General features: G+C 25.3%; 4 protein-coding genes across 7 annotated transcripts in view; 2 read left to right on the plus strand and 2 right to left on the minus strand.

The window, feature by feature from the left end:
• The window catches only part of LOC105366315 (WD repeat-containing protein 78), a 10,469-nt gene extending 5,283 nt beyond the window's left edge, over positions 1-5,186 (plus strand). The window contains exons 4-6 of the mRNA XM_011504720.1: positions 1,866-2,117; positions 3,430-3,975; positions 4,686-5,186. Coding sequence (XP_011503022.1) covers positions 1,866-2,117; positions 3,430-3,975; positions 4,686-4,967 — 1,080 coding nt within the window. The 3' untranslated portion in view covers positions 4,968-5,186. The remainder of the gene's footprint in view (positions 1-1,865; positions 2,118-3,429; positions 3,976-4,685) is intronic.
• Positions 5,187-7,428: 2,242 nt separating this feature from the next.
• On the minus strand, positions 7,429-10,565 carry LOC105366292 (solute carrier family 12 member 8). Of its 2 annotated transcripts, none has more exons than XM_011504689.1 (11): positions 10,296-10,565; positions 10,057-10,237; positions 9,840-9,955; positions 9,379-9,610; positions 9,067-9,268; positions 8,758-8,992; positions 8,297-8,614; positions 8,050-8,208; positions 7,792-7,970; positions 7,584-7,720; positions 7,429-7,512 (listed from the first exon to the last, which is right to left on the minus strand). In XM_011504689.1, exons 1-11 carry the CDS (start codon positions 10,482-10,484, stop codon positions 7,484-7,486), a joined length of 1,977 nt encoding a protein of 658 aa, XP_011502991.1. In that variant the 5' UTR covers positions 10,485-10,565; the 3' UTR covers positions 7,429-7,483. The 2 variants fall into 2 exon arrangements, with proteins under 2 accessions (XP_011502991.1, XP_011502990.1); XM_011504688.1 differs by having other exon boundaries at positions 7,430-7,512; positions 9,840-9,985.
• Positions 10,566-11,343: 778 nt separating this feature from the next.
• Spf30 (Splicing factor 30) lies at positions 11,344-13,741 on the minus strand. 3 transcript variants are annotated; one of them, XM_011504692.1, is made up of 6 exons: positions 13,502-13,741; positions 13,146-13,363; positions 12,649-12,798; positions 12,386-12,391; positions 12,076-12,226; positions 11,344-11,755 (listed from the first exon to the last, which is right to left on the minus strand). In XM_011504692.1, the coding sequence occupies exons 1-6, from the start codon at positions 13,538-13,540 to the stop codon at positions 11,612-11,614; spliced, it is 708 nt and encodes a 235-aa protein (XP_011502994.1). In that variant the 5' UTR covers positions 13,541-13,741; the 3' UTR covers positions 11,344-11,611. The 3 variants fall into 3 exon arrangements, with proteins under 3 accessions (XP_011502994.1, XP_011502992.1, XP_011502993.1); XM_011504690.1 differs by having other exon boundaries at positions 12,649-12,804; XM_011504691.1 differs by lacking the exon at positions 12,386-12,391 and having other exon boundaries at positions 12,649-12,804.
• A 672-nt stretch (positions 13,742-14,413) lies between these two features.
• On the plus strand, positions 14,414-18,357 carry MCPH1 (Microcephalin). The gene is made up of 6 exons (XM_011504721.1): positions 14,414-14,577; positions 14,793-15,368; positions 15,795-15,886; positions 16,740-17,371; positions 17,450-17,687; positions 18,043-18,357. Exons 1-6 carry the CDS (start codon positions 14,415-14,417, stop codon positions 18,304-18,306), a joined length of 1,965 nt encoding a protein of 654 aa, XP_011503023.1. The 5' UTR covers position 14,414; the 3' UTR covers positions 18,307-18,357.
• Positions 18,358-19,548: the final 1,191 nt, after the last annotated feature.

The raw sequence follows: 19,548 nt of genomic DNA on the forward strand, positions 1-19,548 counted from the left end.
AAATAAATATATTATATTTTTCAGCCTTGTCCGTTATTGATTTCCTTTAAAATTATCCTGCCGAGAGACTAATCCACTGAACTATTGAATTGGCAGTTCGAGCCATAAGCTAACCCTTTAAATCCGAACAACGGTAATTTTTACGAGTACTTTACCGAGTATCTAAAGCACTGTTATATTGTTGTGAAATAGCATCTGTCTACCTATTTCAGCTTTAGCTGACTAACAATAAAAATTGATAACGTTTAATACTGTTCAAAAAATAATTCCACAAATCTGACTCGTCAGCCAAACATGCTAAATCAACTTAGAACAGAAAACCACTAGATGTTGTATGGGAAATGCTGGGCAAGTAAAGGATTAATGCCTGATTAAATAATTAACACATATCTTTATTATTGCTGTTTATTCCATTTATTTCACTTTATTTCAACGTTGGAATCATTAACCATGGTGAAATTACAAATGACCTTTATATTTCTTAATACTCTTGTGGCGTTGAGATATATCCTTTTATTGGAGAACTAGAGGATAATCAATTCCTTATTCTCTGCATATAACTGGTGAGATTATGATTTACTGTAAAAAGAAATAGGTTATAATCTATTGAATATTATCACTTTTGAGGTTATGACCGTTGTAGTGCTCTGATCGAACACTACAATCTTATTGTGTTTCAACTCAATACGTGTGCAGTTGCCTCTAAATAATGGGTCGTGTAAGAGCCTAAAATAGAGGTTATGCGGAGCTGTGCACCACCTGTGGCGTCAATAACTGATCGTTGTTGCTCTTACAGTATGGCGCGAATAGCTGTTCGTTGGAGGAAATGAAAAGCCACTGTGTGGCGTCTATAGCTGGTCTTGTTTTTTTAGAGTATGCTTGGGAAGCTTCAGTAGTCGGACCTTTAGCCGTCCGTTTTCAAGCAAAGCCGAGAGATCAAGAATCAGTACTAGCGGTAAGGACTTGCAATATATCGTGAATTTTCCAGTCTCTCTTCGTTGGCTTGATGTGAAGTTCCCTTTCAATAATTGTAGCTCTTAAGGTCCTTCCTTGTCTCCAAGTGAGATTACAAGAGGCGTGTCCTATGCAATCTACTCTTGATGAGATCAATGTTGAATATATATTGATTCACAGTCATAGAAAGAACTTTTACTAGACTCAGCTGAACGACTTTGTCTCTGGTCCTCCTCCGTGAGAGTAAGTCGTGACTTATCCTCCATTCAATCATGAGAAGAATAAGAAGAATAAGTTGTGGTACATTACATTGCTCGTCTTAAATAGTTCACTGACCCAGTTCCACTTGGGATCCCTTCTTCTTTTAATTATCCAATCAGAGGTTGACCTTGGGCAGCACAATGGACTATGCACGCCTTCATTTCCACTTCCTTCCGGACTCAGTCCCGAATATGCTAATCGGGAATCGGGAAAGTGTCGGAAAGTGGGTGGTTAAGAACAAGGCAAGCATTGTCTTAAAAAGCCGAGTGCGCACGTACGCCTATTGCTTGTTGTCGCACGTGCGGGGTTTTGGGTTGCAGCGAAATTTAGGAAATGTAAGTACTCGATATTTTACGTATATCTGATACTCTATCAAAATCTACATCTTCTTAACAGTAAACAACATATTAGTTTTTACTACACCGAAAAAGCATAAGCACGTTTTAGATAAGCAAGAATAAATAAGCTAAATATTCACTGGAGTTTTCCAGATGTATTGACCATCTCGAATGTCCAGCGACCGTGGGAAGTCGTGGCAAGAAAACGTTCTCGCATTCTTGAACAAATACAATGGATAAATATTGTTTTTGAATTTATTTCTTAAATCATTAATTACCAAGTTAGAAAACGTTTTTTTATTATAATTACAGCGGCATTGTCAAGAAGAAATGGCACCAGGTATAGTTATAATCTGGTGCGCAAAAAATCCAGCCGAACCAGATCGTTATTATGAATTCTCTAGCCCTGTTACTGATTTGGACTGGAGTAGAACAAGACCGAATCTTTTGGCTATTGGATTTTATGATGGCATTGTGCGAATCATTGACGTTAGTAAAAAGCAATTGACCATCATTCGACAATCCGATAGAAAAAGTGTGTCTTCTTACGAACCCCATTGGCAGGTACGGATATTGTAATTTTATATATGTTTTTTATGTATATAAATTCTCAACATAAATAAAAATGAATTGAGGAATATGGAACGCATCAATTAATTATTGTTTTAGATAGTTGAATTTTAATGTCTTTTGTTAATGTTTATTTTAATCTCTCTATTCCATAATTTATACATTTAAGTTTGATTTACAATAATAAAGAATAATTAATAATAAATCCTTGATCATAATGGATTATATCATAGTATAGAACCTGTAGAGATCTGTGATAATTTAAACAATTAAATGTAATGCGTCTCATGAACACTATGAAAGTAATAATATATGATTATTTAAATAAGAACAATCGATTTCTTCTACATTATTCAATTCAGAAATTATAGAAAACAACAGTTGTGTTTTTATATACATCAAATAAACAATAATTTAATTTTATTATTGATTGTCATGACTAGAAATTATATTAATTTTCTTTGAATAATGCTAAAAATTTTTTAAATTATAATATTTTATGAATTCATATTATATCTTATATTATCTAATTTATTAAATGGTGTAATTTTATTAAATCAACAACATTAAAATGATTTCAAATCTCTTTGAATCATATTTTATTTTGTAATTATATTTTAGAAATCGAATAAAACTTAATTAGATAATTATAAATTATATATACCAACGCATTGATGGAATTCTTATGTCTAATTATAATAATACTGTCATATTATATACTTTAAATACTTAAATTTATTCATGATATTCAAATCGATAATAACATAATAAATTAAAATATAAAATTTGCATTTTTATTAAGGTAAGATTTGTAATTTTTGTTTATGTATTATTTTTATTTACGATTAATACGCATTTTTTTATTTAAATTAAAATGTGTTTTGCATTTATGTAAGAATAAAATTATTTCTTAGAATAATTATTGTATCGCCTGTGAATAAGTTAAAATGATTAATTTAATGTTCACCATGTTATGTATGTTTAACCATGTTATTTTTAATAAAAGCTAGTGTATACGTATCTTCATTATGTACATTCGATAGTGTTAAAAATAAACATTTGATCATCGAAAGAACTTAAAAGAACATCGTCAGCTAAAATTAATTGATGATATAAAGAAATTATAAAGTGGGACTGAAAGTTTGAAAATCGTTTTAAGCGCGCGAATAAAGAGAGCATACGGAAATTATCTTCGTTCTCCTTTTATTGCTTCTGATAACTTGTTGGTCTTGATTCGTTCATTTTTCATTTCATCATTCATCTCCCCCTACAAGAGTGCACATGAAAGTCAAATGCCCGAGTTTAGGTGACGTGGTGGCCTATAACGAGTGAATCTTTCGAGATCGCGAGCGATGGTGAGCAGCTGTACGTATGCAATCAAGATGGGTGTATCTATAACTTCATACCAGACGAGCACTTCATCGGTCGGCAGCTCCTGCGACTATGGCGCACGGAGGGCAAGGTACCGGGTATTCAACAGCTAGATCAGTGTCTAAGCCACAAGGTATCAATCGCCCAGAGTACGGCTGTCTTGCTTTTGCGTTGCCATCCGAGTCAACCGGGCATCTACTTTGTTGGTACCGAGGAAGGCTACGTACATCGATGCTCGACCAGTCATCACCAGAGTCAACTCGAGACCTTCCGTGCCCATAATGGTCCAATACATGGTCTCGAGTTCTCACCATTCTGTGAGAAGATTTTACTTACTTGTGGCGCCGATTGGACCGCGCGCATCTGGACCGAGGGACTCAATGAGCCTCTTCTTACCTTTTCCACGAGCATGGCCTGCGTTACCTCCGTATCTTGGAGCCCTCGAAATTCAACTATATTTGCAAGTGCTGTAAACAATGAGGTGGACGTCTTTTATTATTTGTTGATTTTTACCGTGACAATTCTTGGCAACAATGCTTAGTGTCAGTGTCTAGTAACAGATGCTTTTTTCTTATCAATCTTTTGTCATTGCTCATTATTTAAATGTATTCAGTAATGCTCATTACACATAAAAGTAAATTAAACTCATTTAAAATCATTGAAAAATTAATTATTGAAACTTTTGATATTACAATAAGCATTTACCTATGTCACTTATTATTTTTATAGCAAAATTTCTGTATTCCTATATAAATTAATCATAAATTACTTCAACATAATATAAGAAATTTATGAAAAATTAAAAAAAAAGCATTTTTAATATTCATTTTAAGTTTCTTAATAATTGTATTTTAAATAAAAAATAAAAGTAAATTGTATTTTAAAAGTAAAATTGTATATTAAAACTCATTATTAATTCTGAAGAGAAAATGCATGTACAACATGCGCACACACACACATACATGCACTTATTTAATATATTTTAGGTATTAGCATACTAATAAACAGTTCTACATATTATGAAGATTGTGCAATCATTTTCTTTTTAAGCTATAATATTTCATTTTAATTAAAACAATAGTTAAATATCAAGTAAACAAGGATATCATTTTTCATTTTAATTGAAAATTATTTCTAGTAAATGATACAAAATAACCCATTTTTTTTAATTTTTAATGTTTACATTCACAGATATGCATCTGGGACATAAGACGTAAGACATGTAGACCAGCATCGGTGACGTGTATTTCTCAGGGCGCAATCATCCAGAAGATTCAGTTCACATCTAATGGGGAACAGATAGTTGCAGCCGATGACAATGGGATCGTCTACGTCTACAATACCATGGGCATACCCTTGGCACCTTTTGATCAAGTTCAGACATTTATAAATGCCATTGATAAAGCGCTTCTTATCAAACCCGAGATCCTTAAGAGGTTCAAAAATCTTGGATTCATCAATGTTCTTGAATAGTCAATGTAATAAATAATTTACTTTAAAGTTGGTCCTCATTACATAAGCTATTAATTAAATCATGTTACTTTATTTTAAGCCGAAGTTCAAACCGTTACAGTTTCTTTTATTTTGTACATACTTTAGTGTAGTCATCTCTTGCCATTAATATTTCATTTCAATTCCTAAATTCCTGCAAACTTTGTAAATTTTTTATTTTTATAATCGGAAAACTAAATATGACTTTTAGTCGATAATTTAATATATTTGAATTTTTTTTCATTTTTCATTTAATTGTATCCTAATATAAAATAATTTATTATTTAATCATCCACTTCAAGTAAATCATTTTAATGAGGTATATTAACAATTATTGTATTATAAACTCATTTCTAATTGCATTGTTTTTAAAAAAAGTCAAAAATTTGCTTATGTATTATAAATCATGTTTTCCAATGTAGAATGTAGAATGCAATTAATTATATAATGTAGTCTATGAAGATCAAGAATTTTTTATAAATTTTCTTATCAAAATTTAAAACAAAAATTATATTAATATTTAAGTTTTAAAATTCACGTTTATTTTCTTTCTTATATAAATAATTAATTATAGTACAATTTCTACTCTTGTAAAAATAAGAAATATTTATACATTTGTAATTCATATAATTAAATACAGTGTATTGTAATTTTTTATAAATATTTACTTTATTGATAATTTTATTAAAATTAGATATTGTTATTAAATATTTTGAAACTTATTAATTAAGATTTAAATTTTATATATTACATAAAAATGAGTTTAATTACCATTTACATTAAATCGAAAAAACTTTTTATAATATTATTTGTTTTCAATACCATATATATTTGCCTGTTACAAAAGATACATTTGATGGATGACGAATAAAATATTTCGTTATATTTCGTTTTAATTTATAATTATTACAAAATTTAAGTTTTTATAAATATAATTATACTTTATGAACATTTATAACATACTTTTTAAATCAATACAATAGCTTAAATTTTAATAATTATAATAACTTATATTTTAATAATTTACAACCAATTGTTTTTATAAGAGACCAACAAGTTGACATTTATTAAAACCATTATATCGATGTCAAAATATTTCATATAATATAAAATATTACATCTAATCTAATGTTTCTTTTCTTTTTTAAATAACACAATTACGATTAGTTCGATTAATTTCTGGTTTATTGTTTAAAACTTTTTTAACATTATATATAATGTATAATTCGAAATAATATAAAATCTTTAAAAAGTAGTTAGATAAGAGCCATAATTTTATAATTTTCAAGTAAGTAACAAATTTTAAAAATGGTACTTAAAAAGTATAAAATAATAGTAGATTTAAAAAATTGTTACATACATAAAATAATTTATTCTAGACTTTATAAAATATCAAAATCAATCTTTAACTTAATATTTTGAAACTTTTATTTGATCAAAATCTTAAAATTCAAGCTTCAATTTTAATTTTAAGCAATAGAATGTTTTCTAAGAAACATTTTCGAAAGTCTAATAGAAATTTTATTTTAGAATTGTAATACTCTATATTTTATACGCTATTTTAACATTTTTTTCAATTTTATTCGAATAGAAATGTTAATTTATATAATGATAACAAATTTGCTTTTTAAATTTGTTTTCATGCATTATTAATGACATTATTTAATTTTATTTATAGAATACCAAGTAGCATTTATTAAAAAATAATTATGTATTTTTCTTTATATTTTTAATCAAAAACATTTCACAACCGTTTCAATTTAAGTCTCACTTATTCATAAATACAATAGTGTTTTTAATTGTTTAATTAAAAAAATTCTTATCAATATGTAAGTTAAATTTTTTTAAATATATATCGAAAATCGCTCAGCTTTTAAAGTAAAGTTTTATAAGTGTATTTCATAAAAAATTTATATTAACTTTATAAAATATTGCCTTACTATATATACTACAATTTTCTTAAATTATATAAGCGCTGAAATATTGTATGAACGTACAATATATTATACCTTAGTTAATATACAGAGTATTACAAATAACATACCAAGAACGTACATAATTTGGTAACATTAATTTCATTCTTTTATATTAATACTATACGTATGTGATACATACATGTGTGCGCATATATATACGTCTATGCACACGCAGTTATACTACATATATACTTTGTGTGTGTATACATATATAATTTATGAATAATTTCTTGTACGCGATCTGTATAAATAAGTATATAATCTCGCTATAGCATTATAAGTTGATTAAGCAGTAAGAACAGACATCAAAATGGACCCTCAATTTTTTTGGTTAAAAATGATGTATGTATAATAATGTATTATATTTAAGGGTAGTACAAGTAATGTTATGTAGAAATTTCATAAATTAAAAAATTTCCAAAAACAAAACTAAGTATTACAAATAAAAAAAATTTTTGTCTAATTGTATTTTTCTTACTTTTAAGAGATTCAAGTTGTTAATTTGTTGTGATGACATTTTATTTATTTAAAAATTAATTTTATATTATATGCTATATTGAACATATTTAACGTTAAAAATTAAAATATTTCTAAGACAATTATTCAACAGTTACATATTGACCTGTTACGTTTGCAATCTGATGATACCTCCGTCTTCCTGCAAAGTCTTCATTCTCTTCATTCAATTGTGCAGAACAAGTTTCTACTCCAGGATGAACTGGTGTTACTACAATTTGTTCATAATCATACACCTTTCGTCTAAAACAATATTAATGTAAAACTATATGTTTAATTGAACATTTAATTGTTCTTACTAAGTAAATATTTACCCCATTAACTTAAGGATAGAGTTCTTAAGCCATTCAAAAAATTTAAATTCTGCTGATACTCCTGGCTTAACAGCTGGATTAGCATGACCAATATAACTCCAAACAAGAAAGCAAACGATTATATTTGCTAATGCATAACCCCAATGAACCAAAAACATTATTAACAATTTGATTAAAGACTGAAAATAAAAAATTATAATAAAAATACATTATCATTATTATAACATTAATAATAATAATAATAATAATAATACTAACACCTAATAGAGAAAACCATCTGTTACAAAAAGGACTGTACCAATTTCCCAATTTACCATGAATATGAACTTTCTTTTGTATTTGTCTTGTTATACTATTATTATCTTCAATGCTTGGTGATGAATCTATAAAACCATTGCTTTCAATGCCTGAATTTTGCTGAAAGAATAGCACGTTTCAATTTACTTTTATTTTCAAATTTAATTGTTTATATATTGTTATATATGTTCATATAAAAGTTACTTACTATTAGATTTTTGTGTCTAGTTCTTTCTGGAAATAAATAATCTAGATCATTTTCATTCTCAACTAATACATTTCTATCTGAAGTACCATAATTTCTATCAGCAGATGGAGATTGTGCAGAAAATCTTTGTTCTCGAGAATGTCTTAAGTCAAATGTTTGTGCGAGAGCAAAATATGCATAGTCCATGCAAGCATATGTTAGTAAGAATGGCATTGTCACTATTGGTGCAAGAGTATTTATTTGCCCTGTCATAATAAATGTCAATGTAACCACAGCAACAACCAACATAGCATAAACTGGTACCTTATTAGGACCTCTCTAAAATAATAATTAAAATATTGAAACTTTATATAATAAAACAAATTTATAAAATAAATTTATAAATTCTCTAATAAAACAATCAATTAGAATTAATAAAAAAACTTTTTTATCTGGTAAATGATTTTGTACTTGTTACATACTCCTCTTTGTAAGCAGCTTATTCCAGGAATAACATTTTGACTTGCAATAGATTGTAAAACTCGAGGTGTTCCATACATGGCACCTAAGCAGCTGCTGAAGGATGAAACATACAGACCTGCAAGTAAGAGAACAGAAAAAGCAGAAACTGTTGAGGCAATCATAAAATTTGTTTGCAAAGCTGCCTTTGTACATGTTGATGCAAGGAACAAAGATAAACACAAGTACAAAACGGTACTGAAAAATAAAAACTTCTTTATATATTTTGGAATTATATTGTTAAAGAAGTATGTCATTGATTTAATATTTACCTAAGACCTAATGCAGCTAAGGTACCATTGGGAATATCTGTAGATGGATGTCTTAAATCTCCACTCATATTTATACCTGCAAGTACGCCAGTTACAGTCGGAAAAAAAACTCCAAATACAGTAAACCAACTATATCCATTTTGATATGATGGAAAAGTATTATTTTTTAAAATTTCCATTGACCATCCGACAAAACCAGCCTCTAACAACAAAAATGCAAATTAATCTTTTAAATTTAGAAATGTTATAAACGAAAAAATAGTAAAATACAAACACAAATGTATAGGTAATATTACAAAATTGAATAGTTACTTGGATCTGTATGTGTAAAACTTCCAATTATAAAATCAAATCCAGCAAATAATAAAATTAATAGTAATATAAATTGAAGTTTTATAACCCATTTCACACCAGCTACATTTATTACAGAAAGAAGTATTACTGCGGCACAAGCAAAACCTCTTTGTGCCCAAGTTGACTCAAGACCTACAAGTCCGGCCATAGACTCACCAAAACCTAAAACATTTAAAGCACACCCTACTGCCTGAAACAAAAATTCATAAATAAATTATTATTTTCATATTTTTTCATATTATTTTCATAAAAAATCTATTATTTTCACTTTTAAGTATTTAACAAAATAAAATAATAAGATTTTATTCTTTTAGATTCAAACCTGAACAAAAATATTAAAATATTCTTTTTTACTTCACCATAAATAAAATTTATGACTATACTACTTATATGCTAATGAGTATTAATTTAAATCTTACTTGTCCAAAACAGTACAATAAACCAATAGATCCTCCAAATCTTGAGCCTAATACATGTGATAATAAAAAGTATACTCCTCCGCTTTCCACTCTACATCTTTCGCAAATTCCAACAGCTGAAAGCACAGATACTAACGCAACACAAACTAAAAGTAAATAAAAAAAAAGTTTAGTTGCTATATTCTGATCAATTTAAATATATTACAATCATTATTACTTGTACAAAATATTATTAATACAGCATTTAATGCACCAGCTTGTCCAACTATCCAGCCAGATCTCAAAAAAACTATTACACCAAAAATATTTATAAGACATGAGGTAAATACACCATCCCAAGTACCAAACAAAACTGGTTGAGATATAAAAAAGTTTGATTTCCACCATGGATCTGCATTCTATAAGTAATGATATTTTAATTATTTATATTTGAAAATTATTTAAAATATTACATACAAATTCTTGTGCAAATAGTTCATTTGTTCCAGTTTGATACATTTCAGGCCCCAATTCTTCATGTCTACTATTTTCTGTTCGTGATGATCTACGATTTTCTGCATTTCCGAGTCCATATCTAGACCAATCTACTTCTTGATCACTTTTAATATTTTCAGTATCAGTAAGATTTCTTTCGTTAGAACTCATTATTTAAACATTTATCTTCTATAACTGTACAAGAAAATCACTCTGTTTATAATAAAACATTTCCTTATCATATATTTTATGAAATTTCAATTAAAAAAATTTCCTAAAATTTAAACTAATTTTTCATCAATAATGTATCGACAGGTAGTTTTAACAATATTAATTGTCAACAAGATAATTTATTGTTTTAGGACCGTTATATATTAGGTCATAAAATTTTGCTTAATATTATTACAACTTTTAATAATTTATAATCAATTAGTCATTGAAATAAATTTGACAGTTATAGGCTAGAAAATAATTTAGTAAAAATAAAGCTTATGTCCTTGAAAAACTAAGTTAATATGAAATAAATTAAGTGAAAAATTTGTGCAATATTACTAATATATAACATTTATAACTCAATGACAATACGTCATTGTAATGAGATAACGGTAACAAACGTAGGATTTACTTCGTTGTCCGCGTGGGCAGCCATATTTTTCTAGGAACATATTGATTCAATTGTATCCATCAGCGAGGTAGCTGGTGGGGTACAAATAATTAGTCGATAAATATGGAAAAGATGTAAAATATATAAATATCGAAAGCAGGATAGGTGTAAAATTAGTATAAACAATGATCATAATAAAATGAGAGATCAATTTTTAATAATATTGATTGCTTTGAATTATTTAAGATTATTATTAAATACATATTCTTTTTTTACTAAATTTTTAAGGATATAAAGTAAAAGTATTTCGTTAAAAAAATTAATGGAAGTTTGAAGAATTAATTTTACAGTTATTAGAAACAATTATAGCGACCTTTAAAATAGTATTTTATTATTTTATTTATTATTTTATTACATTAACAAAATTTCTTATTTGAGAATGAAAATAATTACATACTCAAAACATATAATTATTAACAACTCTTTTCTTTCAAGACACAGGATCACACACATGCATACAAACATTTTCACAATCTTATATTAAGCTTCACAGATGAAAAGTAACCAAAAGATTCTGACGTTTTAAATTGGATAACGACAAAATAAAATTGGTGTAACATAGTTGAGTTTTTTAAATTCATGTTAATAATTAATGGTGATAAAAGCTTAGTTGCAACAGCATTTATGACAGAATTTATGCTCCACGTCGCCATTTTTCACCATTGCTGAATTTTGTCATTTCTTTACCACTAACTCCACAAGTTCCTATTCCAACTCGACCATTTACATTTTCTGGTGTAGCAAATATACTTTTCTTAATTACACCTTTTTTTGTTGACTGAAAAAATATTTCATTAAATTATTTAAACTAATTCAAATATTATACAAATGTCATTTTAAAATGAGAATTAAATTGGATCAATATTTTTTATACATGCATATTTGTAATAACTAATTTCAGTTCAAATAAAAAATAAATTATTTATAATAAATTCTAATTATACATGTCACAAATGAAATATTCATCTAGAAATATTTTTTTATTTGCTCACTCTTAATAATTAATCTTACATTTATTAGAACTTGTAATAAAAATTATTCACAATTTTTAATTATTTTAGTACTATACTATAATTTTTTTTTCTTTAAATACTATACCTTATTTGCAAATGCTAACCACTTATTTTTTTCTTGTTCTCTTTCTTCATCCAATTCCTTAAATCTTTGTAATTTTTTCTGTTTTCTTTTTTTTAAATATTCACGTTGTTTATTTGGATCCATACCAGCTATTGCAGACACTTGCATTTTTCTGAAAAAAGTAAAATTTATTTTTATTACATAATATATGAGACTTCATAAATAAAAATTTATATAAATAATAAACTTTATACTTTAAAGGATATATTATTTCAATAATTGATTATTATTAAGCTTACTGATATTTGGTAAGTAGAATAAAGTTTCTTACTTCTTTCTGAAGTATCAGTTCCAAGGATAAACATCAGCATACATCATCAATGTATACAACGAACAGTAAGCATAATTTCAAATCAAGCCAAGCCAAATTCACAGTACATGGATTCAATAATGTTGATTGGAATGGATAAGGAAAGGAAAATCTTTTGTTAGTTTAATTGTACTAAGTATAATATGCCTATCTTAATTAAAAATTTAAAAATGAATTAATATAATCATAAAAAGTACAGCTATAAATAAAAGAATAACACTTACTTAGATTTTTGTTCTGCCCAGTCTGATGCTGGTCTTTTTGCCACAGATTTTAAATGACTAAGCATTGTAACATCTTTATTTTTATATTCATTAAAAATAAGATTTACAACTCCATCCTCAACTATAGATTCTATTGTTGCTTCATAATACCTAAATCGATTTATAATTAAGAAATATGTATAATTATTTATATAATAAAACAAATATTTATATTAATTATATTTGAGTATAAAAAGTTTATGGATTTTATTTCCTATACATTTTTTATTTATCTCACAATTCAGAAACTATTACTTGATACTTACTACGATAATTTGATAATATATTAAGATATTTATTGAATTATATAATTGGTTATTATACTAATATATCAAGTTAATATAAACTGAATGTCTTCCAAAAATATAAATTGATTTACTGTGAATATTTAAAGAATTAAATAATTCCACATGTTTTATAAAATATTTAATTATAAAATTAATTAATTAAATACTTACTTTCCATCCTCACTCCATGGTGCTAAACACTGATCACCAGCTTTCCACTTGCTAGCTAAAACGGCTAATAATTCTGCATTTTTTTCATCTTGATCTGGTTTCTTTTCTTGTTGCTGTGATTTTATAAGGTCATGTGTTAGCTCAATAACTTCTTCTAAATCAATTTTCAACTTCAATAATTCTTCATTCTCTGGATCTGTTGTAAGAGCTGCCTCAACCTATATATATATATATATATAATACAAGTGTTCAATAATAATCTTTACAATATGTAAAAAACAGTAAGTAATTAAGTATATTATTCATCTTTAATACAATGAAAGTACGAATGAAAACATGTTAAAATATTTTATCACCTGCTGAAGCTGTAGTTTATAATTTTGCAGGTCATCCATGTTGGATGTTTTTGAGGCTCGCTAAATCACTTGAAAGATAAATACGGAGGTCTTCTATATGAATTACAGAATGGTCTCAACCTTAACAAAATGATACACAAAATAAACGTAGAAGATATATAAAATTGTCAAATAAAAACTTAGAAATTTTAATCTCACGAAAATAGTGACAGTAATATTAACGCCGCCATTGTGGAAAATATAAAACTCTATTGATAAAAATCATATTTTGTTTACCGACATAATGAAAATAAAAGTAAATAATATCACGATCAATCTACATGCACATACATGATTGATTTTAATTTATTGAAAATACTATCATTTTAAATTATTCACTATAAAATGTGAAAAATTATAAAAATAAGTTTTTATAGTTTATTTAAAAAATGTTTTGTTTTTAATTTAAATAATAAACTTTTATCTTTCACTGTTTACAAAAATTTGACTTATTAATTTTTTTAATAAATTTTTAAGAAACATTCTTATCTATCATTTATAGTTTACGTAAAACAACATATAATAATTTTTCATTATATCATATTTAAATTTCTCGGTTAAATTCATTCTAAGAAAAATATAACATATAGTGTATGTACACAAAAAATGATCATAGGTGAAATAAGATAAAGACTGTACCTGTCTGAACTTGAAACTGTATGGCGTAATGTTTATTATTTAAGCAGCGGTTTGTTTTTTAATTATAATATTAAAATTGCAATATTGAATATTAATTGTATTTTATTCTTATAATATTTCATATTATCATATAAATACATCATTGTCGTACATATTTAATATATTATAAATTAAAGTGAAATCTTTTTAAACAATGTAAATACGTTCAATTCATAAAACTAGAATAAACAGTAAAATGAGAAGAAGTAAAAATAAACGGAACACAGAAGTTAAGCAAAAAGATACTAATAAAGATGATAGTTTTGCTTTACAAGCCCGTCAAAGCTCTATGAAAGTCAATTTAAGTTATGTATCTAATTTATCTGATTCTGAACACAGTTCATTAAAAAGATTAAGCAGTCAGAATAATAAATCTACTGAGGAAGAATCATTAATACACAATGATAATATATTTGAAAGTTTAAAAAAATGTAAAATTAAAAAATGATATATGAGTATTTTTATAATCTATTTAAATAAAATTAATTTGACCATTATTACTAATAACATTTATTTTTAGATCATTGTAAAGAAATATCAAAAGTTCAATGTACTTTATTAGGTGATATACAAGAAAAAGAACAACAACTTAATAAAAGTTGTATGAGATTGAAAGATGCTATTATGAATAAAACTAAAGTATTATTTGATAATCAAAATGAACTTGGTATAAAAACAACAGAAGTTTTGTCAACAGGATGTACTTTGCCTATTAATGAAATAAATGGTGTAAATGTTAAAAAATCACCAAGTATTAAAGTTAACATTGGAAAAAATGATCAAATTGTTATGTCAGGTGATGGAAAAAAAAGAAATCCTGTTCAAGTGAATTCTATGTTAAACTGTTCCAGAAACAGTGGATATATTTCTTCAGAAACAATGAATGAAGAAAATATGTTCCTTAATCAGAGTATAGTTAGTACACCAAAGAAATCAAGGACTGAGAGATATATAAATGGCAATCAAATCTATGATAAGATATCTCCGACAGTATTAAAGAATCCAGTTACTAGATTATTTAGTGATAATAATAATTCAAATAAAAGTAATATGTGTAGAATTTCAAATGAACTATACTGTCAAAGTCCTATTTTAAATCAAGCTATCAGAAAAACTAAAGCTTCTCGTATATCTTTGAAAAATAAATTTAGCCAAATTTCTTCAAAATCTTTATCATCTAGTATAATAAATCAAAATTTGCATGATAAAAATATGTTTAAAAAGAACAATGTAGATATTTTGAATACCTATAGTTTAGATGATAATACAAATAATAGTGAAACAATAAATATTTTAAATGATTTGAATCAATCGTGTATGGAACTTACAGCAATTGCATCTCACATACCAATAATTAGTAAATCGGTTAAAGCTGATAATATTTCTAATATTTGTAATGGAATTCAAAATTGTAATTTCTTGAAACAAGAGGAAATACCATTAACTATAAAAAAAAATAAAAATTTAAATAAAAAAGTCAATAGCTTAGAACTATTTCAACAAATTGAAAATGAAAATACTAGTCAAAATATTTCTTTGAATATTAAATGTATATTTGATCAAACGAAATCCACAGATTATATTAAACAAAAAGAAAATAAAATACCAAATCATACAGAAAACAAGATTAGTAAAAATAACAATAAAGTTTTAGAAGAAAATGATTCAGTACATCAACTGTCAAATATGTATTCCATTTCTTCTTCAATGAAGTTATGTACTTCATTAGACAATATAATAAATATTTCAAATACAATTAATGATGATTTAGATGAAAGTCATAAAATCATATGTTTGAAATCAAATGTTAATATTGATCAAGATAAGCAAAATTATGATATAATAGTATCTCGACAACCAAGTATAAGTACAATTCGTTCATCTATGCAAGTTAATACTTCATTAGATTCAATTAAGAAATCTCCAATAATAAATACTAAATTGAATTTTAATAACCTTTTATCAATGGTGCAAGAATCTTATTCTCAATCTAATACGAATGAAAGTAAAATTGTTATGTATACCTCAAAAGATCAACATTTAGAGAGTGATAATGATCTGGAAAATGTACCCTTAATAGAAAGAATATCAAATATCTCTAAGATAAAAACTACAACAAAAGAGAATATTGAAAATCATAATATTAGCTCAAGTACCATCAAAAGATCTACTAAAATTATTAATGTTGATCCAAATATATCAACTAAATCAATTAATAAAAGAAATACTAATTTAATTAGTAATGATTTAAGTATTATTGAAGCCACACCATATCCCATAAGTCGTTCCATTCAATATAAGACAATGATTAAGAAAAATATTGCTATAAATACTCCAAATCCTCAAGAACTTATACAAACATTATCAGATAATGAATATACAAATAAGTTTAAAAGAATAATTCATAAGCAAAAAGTTGCTTTGAAAAAGTACGTATAATAAAATTATAATTTATTACACATATATTTTATAAAAATTTCAGTTTACATATTATTTTAGGAATCAAGTTATATATACAAGAAAAAAGGTATCAAATTTTAATTCATCAGATATACATATTCAGAATGCTTCTGATGAATTTTTTAATCAAAAAGAAAGAAGCAAAAAATTAGTCATTAATGATGAATCTCTAAATGAAATGCGGGATAACATAAAATTTAATAAAATATTTAATATTAAACCAAAAAATAAAAAAGTAACCAGCAAGCGTAAACTTTATCCATTACAAGAAAATTCTGGATTTATTTCATTTACTCCAACAGATATAACAGAATTATCACAAGAAAAAGAATCTCAACATATAGTAATAAAAAATCGAAAAATTACACAAAAGAAACAACAAAATAAATTAAAATACAAAAGTAAGGACACTATTAATATAAGAAAATCATTAGAAAATGAAATTATGTTACAAAAAATCGAAAAAAGGAAAAGGAAGAATAGAAAAATTATAAGCAAGAAAATCATTGTTAAGAAAGTAACAAATTTAACTTTATTAGACAATATGATGCCTAATGAGAAAAAAGTATCACAAAGATTAAGCGACCGAAATTCTTTAAAAGAATTTGATTTAAAAAGTATAAGGTATCAAAGAAAAGAAAATTTTTATAAAAATCAAAAAATTATTATTGTTGTAACAGGATTGTCCAAAGAGTAAGGAATATTTTGATATTTTTGAAGATTTTTCTGAAAGTATTAAATTTTTCTTGAAAATTTGTGTATTTATTTTAGAGAAAGAGATTTAGTAAGATCTGCAATTAAAACTTTGGGATCTGCTTCTTTAGAAATAAATGTGACTTCTAGAACAACCCATGTTATTAGCTCAGGTGTTCGAACAATAAATATGTTGAAAGGTATTATAAGAGGTTGTTGGCTATTGAGTTTTGAATGGGCTCTAAAATCACTTGAAAATGAACAGTGGTTAGATCCTAGCCCTTTTGAGATGATTCATTTTGCTAAAACAGTTCAGGTATTTATATATAATATAAAATGTTTGAAATTTTAGATCAATATTAATTCAAAATTGAAATATCAGATGTTTCTAACTTTTAGTTTATTTATTTATTTATTTTTATTTAACTTCATTAATCTGTTGTATCAAATATCAAAGATATTTGATCATAATAATATATATTATTTGATATTTTGTTTATATTGTTTTTATAAAATAATTTTAGTGTGTGCATGTGTCTGCGTGAAATACTTTACAATATACAATATATCATTTTTATTATATTATTTTGTTTATTTTTCGAATTCCAAATTTATAACTATATATTAAATTAAATAGAAAAATTTAATAAAATGACACCTTTTTTATTTAGGAAAATCGGCGTGATCGACAATTATTTGGAAAAGCATATGTGCCAGAATTATTTGTTACGTGCGGTATGATTTATATTGAAAATGGCACATCACCACCTACTTCATCTTTGAAAGAATTGATTAAAATAGCAGGAGGGAGAATTACAGAGGATCTAAATCGAGCTGATATTATAATAGGGTTAGAAGGATTAAGAGAAATTTGGATTTTAGATTCCATAACAACCGGTGAAGTTCAATCTTTAGAACAATATAAGAGAAACTAAAAGATTTTCTTTAAATTACAGATATAAAATAAAATTAAAGTAGTATACATAATTGATATTATATTCAACATAAACTTGTTTTTCTGATTTATAAATTTATCGCATATTTATTAATTTATAATTACAATTTATATAATAACAGAATAAGTACAACATATAAATAGTTCTCTAAGTTAAAATTATTTAGTTTTGATTTTGTTTCAATCATATAAAATGAAATTTGATGAAATCGAATATTCAAAGTTATTTATTTTTTTCTATTTATTATTTTTGTGGATTTTTTATGATTTTGTAGTTTCTCTATTAACTGATTTAATTTTGTGCAGGTATATCTATTTTTATACATATAAATTATTTTATATATAAAAAAATGGTTAAAATATTGTATATTTTTAGGATAAAATAAAAAATATAATTTAATTTAAATATTTGACTATTGTTTTGATAATATAAGGAATAAAAAAATATAAAGAAAGTTTCAAAATATTTTTGAATATATTTCCATATTTGCTTTTACATTATATTATGTTAATAAAATTATATTAAAGTTTTAATTCATTATTAATGGTTAAGACATTTTTTTCTTAAATTATTTGTTTTGTATTATATATGTAATGAGTTACATGTAAAAATATATATTGTAACTTATGACATTGTTTTGTTTTATTTAAATTAGTTTACTAATTGTTTTAAAAAGTAAGTAAATATCTTTTGGATAATATACATTAATTTGTATAATTATATATATACATTTTATTTTTTTAATTTTATATATTAAAATATGACACGTTTTAATCTAAGTTATATAGGAAGATATTTAATTGTATATAAAATAAATTATTCTCTTTATTTAATATAATAAGTATAATAATTCTATATAATAATCTAATACATATATATATATATGTGTGTGTGTGCGCGCGTGCGCGTACATCGAGCGAATGAGCAAGTGTGCAGTATTTTAATTAATAATTTAAAATGTTTAATCATATTTATTTCCACGTATTTTTGTAATAGACAAAGTTATCATAATCTTATAAGTGTAATAATTTTATACGTCTATAAAAATAATTATAAAATTTAATATTATGTATGGAATTAAATACTAATATAAAGAAGTTCATAAATTTGCGTAAGAAACTATGAACTTATAACGATAAATTGAGAAAGTTTTATTTTCTAACATAAAAATTAACAAACAAAAAAATTATTCCACAGAGATTACAATTTAGATGGTAAAAT

Source organism: Ceratosolen solmsi, unplaced genomic scaffold, assembly GCF_000503995.2.
Source record: "Ceratosolen solmsi marchali unplaced genomic scaffold, CerSol_1.0 scaffold58, whole genome shotgun sequence".
Classification (NCBI taxonomy): Eukaryota; Metazoa; Arthropoda; class Insecta; order Hymenoptera; family Agaonidae; genus Ceratosolen; species Ceratosolen solmsi.